This window comes from Pelmatolapia mariae, linkage group LG2 (genome assembly GCF_036321145.2).
Source record: "Pelmatolapia mariae isolate MD_Pm_ZW linkage group LG2, Pm_UMD_F_2, whole genome shotgun sequence".
Taxonomy (NCBI): Eukaryota; Metazoa; Chordata; class Actinopteri; order Cichliformes; family Cichlidae; genus Pelmatolapia; species Pelmatolapia mariae.
The window spans coordinates 1,197,439-1,205,038 of NC_086228.1; the positions used below are offsets into that span (position 1 = coordinate 1,197,439).

A 7,600-nucleotide genomic window follows, 5' to 3' on the forward strand; every position below is an offset into this window, starting at 1 on the left:
ACGGCCGGTCTGGAGCAGGACTCTCAGGTAAGAGCACGTTAGTTTCTCAGCCCGGCTGCTCTGCGTTTACAGACGGTACGATCCACACAGGAACAGGAAGTGTCTTCACTCAGAGCAGCAGCTCTGAGGTGGTGAACATGTGGAGGAGAGCCCTTTGTCTCCCAGACTGAACCATTCCTGTCTCCCTTTGTTTAAAGGTTTCAGGTGGTTCAGTCCAAACTGAGCGTTTAAACTTAAAAAAGGTAAATTCCCTCAAAAACGGTTCAGGTTTTTTTTTTTTTTTACATCTTTCGGACTTGTTAATGTCTTTCTAGAATTTTTCCTCCTGTGTCGTCGGGATGGCGTCATTTCATAAACATCAGCAGTTTTATATTTAAAGATCAGACTGGTTTACAACTTTATTGCAGCTTTCATGGTTGAATGACAGCTGATCATTTTTAACAAAGAAGAAACAGACGTGACCTTTGAGCTCCAGACAAAGAGCTCAGTGTGGATGTACTCGGGGTAGTTTTACTTCAGAGTCTATATTTAAACTGCCGGGTCCTGTTTGAGAGTTTCTGTAAATGCTCTTCACTTTCCCGCGATGTTCAGCTTCCTTTTTCAGAGATGCTCTTTAAACTTTCAGATGTTGATATCAGCGTAGAGATCAGCTGAAGGAAGAGGCAAAGAAAAAAATGTGGCTCATTAGTCAGCTTTAGGTTTTTACAGAAAATGTTTCAGGGTAAATCAGTTTAAACTTGAAGCCGGATGTGTTCAGATAATGACCCCGGTCTCTTCCTCCTCCTCAGCAGCAGAGATGGGTCCAGAGAGGAAGCTGGACGTCCCGGTCTACGATCTCTCTCTGATCAGAGGGATGTGGGAGGTCCGAGTGAAGAAGCACAGAGAGAGGCAGAAGAAGGAGAAGGAGAGGATCGAGCAGAGCGCCCTCGCCAGGTAAGACGCAGAAAGTCACAGCTGATGAAGAACATTTGGCCCGCATTTGTAGTTTTAAGTTTGCCTGCCCACCTTAAACCAGCCAGGTGTCAGGTGTGCTGTTTGTTCTGGGCCACGACCGGCTCACAAACAGCTGCAATAAATGAGCCAGAACTCTCCGATCAGTCATTCATTAATGTTCATGACGGGCTCTTTACTGAGAGTCTGTGTCAGGACCCAGTCTGCAGGTTTGTGAAGTGCAGTTTGGTTTTTCACCATCTCCAGAGCTCCGCCAGCAGAGTTCGACTTCCTCAGACTTTGATCTTCTAACGCTACGGTAACATATCGAGCAGCAAGCATCTCCAGCGGTGCCGTTCTGGTGGAGGGCCCGCATTTGTTCAAGCTGACATCAGCACCTTTGAGTCCCATAAGTGTTTTTATCCAAATATTCCAGGATTTCCAGGTGATGATGTCATGGTAGCGTTGGATTTTGTAGCCTGTTGTGAATCAAACTCTGCTCAACCGAACCACAGCACAGATGCCACGCAGTACCACTGCAGCTTCATAAAATATAATATTATTTTAATCCACTGATTCGTGCTCTGGACATGGGTGTTAATCCAAGTTTTAAAGGTGACAGAATCTGAATGAAGTTATTTTACCCCTCACAGGTACATTAGTTTCATTTGTGGTTGGGTTTCAGCTCTGATAGCAGATCGTCAGGTTTAGTGTCGTGTGTGACAGCTCATGTTCATGTACATGAACAAACAGGCGGCGGTGTCATAGCAGAACCTTGCAAAGTTCTGACTTTAGTGAAAGGAGCTGCAGTGAGCGGCTCATGTGAAGCTGTCCAGATAAGAGGAACGAGCTCAGGTTCCTCAGGCTCGTCGACATGGCAACACGTACCAGCAAGGTTTAGCTGCAGGCACGTTTCCTTCAGTGGATCTGTAAGAGTCTAATATGTTTAATCTTAATTGTTTAATTAGGCCTGATGATGCGTTAAGTCCTATTTCTGCATCACTGCTCTGTGTTGAACAGCTTGTCTCTGAATGTGTGAGCAGACCGGAAATTAAACCAAAACTCGGAGCTAAAAGAGGCTAAAAAGCTCCACAGAGTTGCTTCATACACTGTTTTTTTGTTGATACATTTAATGAATATTTACCTCGTTAAATCTGAGAAATCCAATCTGTGGTCTGTGTTAAGTAAATAAAGCTTTTGAACTTGACTGAGTCAGACCCAGCTGACTGTTGTTGCTCATAAAGTGTGAGAGTCATGGCCGATTTTAGCCGCGTGAACACACAGCGCTCTATTTATAACGCAGCGTAGTGAAGTCTGGCCTGCAGACGGCAGAAAGGTCACAAGTTTGGAGGATAAACGGGAACAACCACGCAGCTGAAATCTGATCTGACATCAGCGTGGCGCTGCTCACACCTGGTTAACATTTCTGTGTGCGCAGGATCGACCAGGAGTGGCAGTATCGCATCTACTGTAAGACCCTGAAGACCTCCGAGCTCAACCTGCTGCATCATTACCTGGAGAGGTCGACGCTGACAGACATTCAGCCGTGCACGGGTAAACACAGCGGACAGGCATGCACAAGTCGTCCAGCGTCCCGGCAGGCGTACGGCACAAAAACAGAAATAAAATCATCAGATACAGTCACCGGATGAAAAACTGTATGCAACTACAAAATCAGCCACCACTGGACTGTTTAATAACAGAGTTAAGTTTAGTTTTGCTATTTTAGTCATCTTAGGAAGAGTTTAAGGGATGAAGGTTGGGCTGCATCGTTTCCTGAGAGGACCTTTTAAAATGTCATTATGTAAAAAGTTTTTGAGCTTCTTTCAAATGTTTTCGGGTGCATGTTACACTGACTCAATGCGCCATCTGGTGGTACAAAATTGGTACTACACAAAGCTATAGCCAGGCCTTATTTTAATGCCAGCTAATGTGTCCTATCAGATGTTTCTTCACGTTCAGTTTATTTAAATACATGAATTTACAGTAAGCTCTGCTGTAGTTGCTGCTGACGTTGTTGTATACCTGTTAGAGTCAGACCAGCAGCAGTGTCAGGACGTCCAGCAGGATCCCGATGAGGTCAAACTGAGCTTCCAGCTGGAGGGAGAACGCTGGATGGTAAGTTGGTTAAAAGTTTGTGGTTTAAATGTGTCGTAGTTTGCTTTCTCTCAGGAAACCAGAGTGAATAAGAAAAACCATTTGCAGGATTTTCCCCGCGAGCTGCAGTGGATGACCTACCTGAAAGAGTGGCACGTGAGGAGAACGAGAATCCGCCGACTGCCAGACTACCTGGCTCTGTTTACCCAGCTCACCGTTCTGGACATCCCCAAAAACGCCATCACTGAGCTGCCGCCCGAGATTGGTGAGTCATACACAAACCGAGTCTGAACGACCTGAGAGGATGGGAAACGATACCGAAATAATTCCTCCGTCTGTATCCTAAGGTAAACTGATGGTGCTGAGGGAGCTGTACGTCAGCTACAACCGACTGTCCCGAGTTCCTCCGGAGCTTGGGAACTGTGAGAAACTGGAGAGACTCGAGCTCGCGGGAAACCACAACCTGTCCGAGCTGCCGTTTGAGGTGAGAGGCGAGAGGGTCAAGCTGTACATCCATCATCAGTCCCTGACAGCAGCTCAGTGTCACAAAAACTTTAAGATGATGAACTATGTTTGCTTGTTTAGGTGCTTTTAAGGCTCCTCCATTTGGTAGAAGTTAAACAGTTAGTAAGATTTTGTACTTCAAGAAAAGTTATTTTCTCTTTCAGTAGTTGAAACTAAAGGAAGAGATGAGCAGCGTCATGGCGTCCAGATTAATCAAAGGAGAGAAAGATGAATCGTCAGAGTTTGTAGGCGTTGGCCGGTGTGTGTTTGTGAGCACCTGAGGGACAAACTCACTGTTGGTTCCTCAGGTGGGAAATTAGGGGAACTGCAGGGTTGGTTATTGTTCCATTCTTGAGGCCCGGAGGTTGACACTCTGCAGAACTGATCGTGGGATTAAAGTAAACACATGAAGTGCCACCAGGGGTCAGATTTACTATTCCCCCCCAAAAATGTTGAACTGTCCTTCAGGACCATCAGGATGGTGTTCACAGGTCAAGTTCAGTTCAATTCAGCTTTATTTATACAGCGCCAAATCACAACAACAGTCACCTCAAGGTGCTTTATATTGTAGGGTAGACCTTAGGTCAAGTTAGCAGGAGGCTCATAGAACTCCATCCAATCAGTTCTTCTTAAACCAGAGACGTCGCCCCCTGCTGGACATTGTGCTGATGATGTCACTGTGTGTCGTCTCTCTGTAGCTGAGCAGCCTGAAGCAGCTGGTCCACCTGGACATCGCGGAGAACAGGTTTGTCTCGATCCCCATCTGCGCTTTGAGGATGACGAGCCTGCAGCTGCTGGACCTCAGCAACAACTGCATGACCGACCTGCCGCAGGACATGGACAGGTGACTGATGATGTCATCACGATTTCCAGGTGGATCACTAGGCAGATCACCTGGGCTTCAGCTGTGACAGCAGCTCTTCTTGAGTGTTTCGGGGGGTGGCGGTTGGACAGCGTCCTGAGGTCTGAATGCTCATGTTTGTCTCTGCAGGCTGGAGCAGCTCGTCACCCTGTTCATCCACAAGAACAACTTCACTTACCTCCCTCACTGTCTCGCCAACATCACCACGCTGGCGATGATCGTCGTCAGCGGCGACGAGCTCACCTGCATCCCAACTAAACTCTGCAACAACCCCGAAATCAAGTACACAGACCACACCTACACAGACTTCCACCTAGCACGCATCCGGGTGGCAAATATCACACAGCAGCTTTAACCAGCTTATAGCTGCTGCAGCCACCTCCACACCAGCTCCTCAGTTTCATGCTACGTCTGATGTGTGTTTATAAAGCCAAGAAATCTTTTTTCCTGGTCAGAAAACAACTGGCACAGTGATAAATAGGATAAAATTCCAGATTTCTTGAAGGCTGCACAGATGTTCCCATTACATAAAGGTGGTAACCTTAATCCCTAATGATTACCGAACCATCTTGAACTTGTCCTGCTTAACAAAAATCTTGAGTGTCAATGGTGGATTAAAACTACACCTGGAGTCAGATAAGGTTACTATCAGAACAGCTGCTTCAGTAGACTACAGCATTCAGGTGGAAAAGCTGCGCTCAGAGAGAACCTCAGAAATGTTTCAGGGCTCCTTAAAGTCAGTGCAGGTGTTCCACAGGGATCCATTCTCAGACCTTTTGTATTTACAGCAGTAAGTCTGCTGTAAGAGGTAAATTTGATTTCCACTGGCCTTCATCATTAATTTGGTGACTCATAAGACCCACAGAGGGTCACAAAAGGTCACGGTCAGCGGTGTTTCACGAAGAGGAGCAGCCTGAAGTGAGTCGGCTCAGAGGGGTCAGAACTTTTTTAATGTCTGTCTCTGCTCTTCTTCAGGTTCATTCGCCTCTACGACAACCCTGCGAGCAAAGAGAAGAAGAAGAAAGAGGGTGTGAGAAGGAGGTGGAGGGAGCAGAGGGAGGCAGAGGAGGTGAAGGATAGCGGAGAGAAAGAGTTCATTGAAGCGTACATCAGCTCACTGCAGGACAGAGGTGAGTTTCAGCGCCAGATTCTCACCTTTTTACTTTAAAATTACACAAAAGTCTAAAATATGAGAGCTTTGCTGAAGTAAAGTGTGAACTTAATGATGACGAGATCATCAGAAATGTTCTCATTTTAAACTGTGTGGAGACGTTTTTGAATTTTCTGTTTGGATTTAAAGTGTATAAAAAATAAAGTTAAATAAATGAATACATTAGAAAACTTTTGGGTTTACTGCCTGTGATTAGTGATCTCTTCTTTGAATCATCTTTATTAGAATCACCTGTGTTATTAGTTGTTTTCAGGTTTTTTTCATTAATAACTTCTAACTTGTGCTTAATTGGGAGGAACACGCTTCACTGTAATATTTAATAAGTGTATGTTTTTCGTCCTGTCGGTAATCAGACTTCACACTCATAATAACCCGACCTCATGTGTTTTGGGGGGGTTTGTCCCACGCCAGACACCGTCCCCTACGCCACCACCAAAGTCTCCATTTCCTGCCTGCTTTGAGGAAGAGGAGGAGGAAGCCAATGAAGGTTGAGAGGATGATGACTGAAGGATGACAGCACTGAGGAATTTGAAAAGAGGATGCTACAGAGGTTAACATGGGAGGTGACGTGAAAATGTGTTTTTAATCTTTTATACTAGCTCGAAATTATAAGATAACATATTAAAGTTTAGTCCTTTATTAATATTTCTTTTTAAACTAATTATTGTTAAATCGTTGAATCTGGGAAAAATAAAATCAGTAGGAGGTTCACGTAAACACTGAATGCATTAATCTTAGGTAATTATAATTTATTTCAAACTTCATTATCAAAATTAATAATTAAATATTGTATGTAGGATGTTATTCAGAGTATATTTATTGGGTATGATACAACAAATCGAATACATAAAAAGACATGCTCACATAAAAATTACAGGAAAAAATCTAAAAAAAATAAAGTTTATTTTTAATAATTGAATCTCTTAGACAGGAAGTTCAAGTGTTTGATATTAATTCATATTTCTGATGCTGGTTGCTTTTTTTGTCAGACTTCAAACATTAAAACATGTAAAATGAAAAAAATCGAGACGCTACAGTCGAAATGTGTTTTAGGACGCGAGTCAACTTTCATATATTTACATTAAATATTGATGAAGATAAAATCAATTCCAATTCCTGTTAATCGATCGCTGAACTGTTTTATTTATGAATCTTTTCTTTTAGTTTTGAATATGTTGATTATCTAAATCTCTTCATTTCAAAATCAAATTCACAGTTGAAATCAACAAAAACAGACAGAAGCTGATTTCTTTGTGATCCTGAGCAGATTTGATTTTTATTCACTTTTACATTTCTCACATTTCTCAGCTGATTTTTCTTTTTTCTCTGTGTAAATGTAGTTTTTTGTTCAAAGTGTGAAAGTTGTGACCAAATAGAGATTTTCTGTTTATCAGGTTTGATTTCTATGATTTCTTGGATGGATTTAGTGTATTTTTCTGTGGTTGTCATAGTTACAAACTTAGCAGCTTTGATTTGTGCATTAAAATGTAGAAAAGTTTTGGTTTTTTTTAAGTTTCTGTAAAATGGAGAAAAACTTATTTTTGTATTTGTGATTTTTACTGAAGCTGCTTCGATTCAGACGTTTGTGATTTTATTTTTATTTATTTGATGTTTGTAAAAACACATTTTTCAATGATGGCCGCATTTTTGACAAACTTTCTACTTTAAATAAACTGAAGTTTAATTTGGTCTTTAATCAGAACACTTCATGTTGTCTGTTGACCAAAGTAACGTACGAATGCTTCAGAGAGCTGAGCATGAACGAGCTGAAGCACTGATGATGTCACACAGAGCCATCATGCAGGTTACTGCTGCTGAGAGAGGACCGACAAACCGCTGGATCGTGAGGTGGACTTTTTTTATATTTATAAAGGAAATGTTGGGGGGGGGGGTTATTCTCAAATTTAGAGTAAAAAAGAAAAAATAACAAGGAAATAAAATAAAACAAATAATCACTTTTCTTTGTTTTAATCAATAAAAAATAAAATTTTAAATAAAAAAAAGTCACAAATTGAACTGAAATAAAAAACCACACA

The 7,600-nt window shown here is 42.4% G+C and overlaps 1 protein-coding gene across 1 annotated transcript; it reads left to right on the forward strand.

The window, feature by feature from the left end:
- Positions 1-796: 796 nt before the first annotated feature.
- lrrc2 (leucine rich repeat containing 2) lies at positions 797-6,079 on the forward strand. Its single transcript, XM_063483909.1, has 9 exons — positions 797-933; positions 2,369-2,511; positions 2,963-3,048; positions 3,136-3,292; positions 3,375-3,511; positions 4,230-4,375; positions 4,523-4,675; positions 5,369-5,523; positions 5,976-6,079. The coding sequence occupies exons 1-9, from the start codon at positions 797-799 to the stop codon at positions 6,023-6,025; spliced, it is 1,164 nt and encodes a 387-aa protein (XP_063339979.1). The 3' UTR covers positions 6,026-6,079.
- The last annotated feature ends 1,521 nt before the right edge of the window (positions 6,080-7,600 follow it).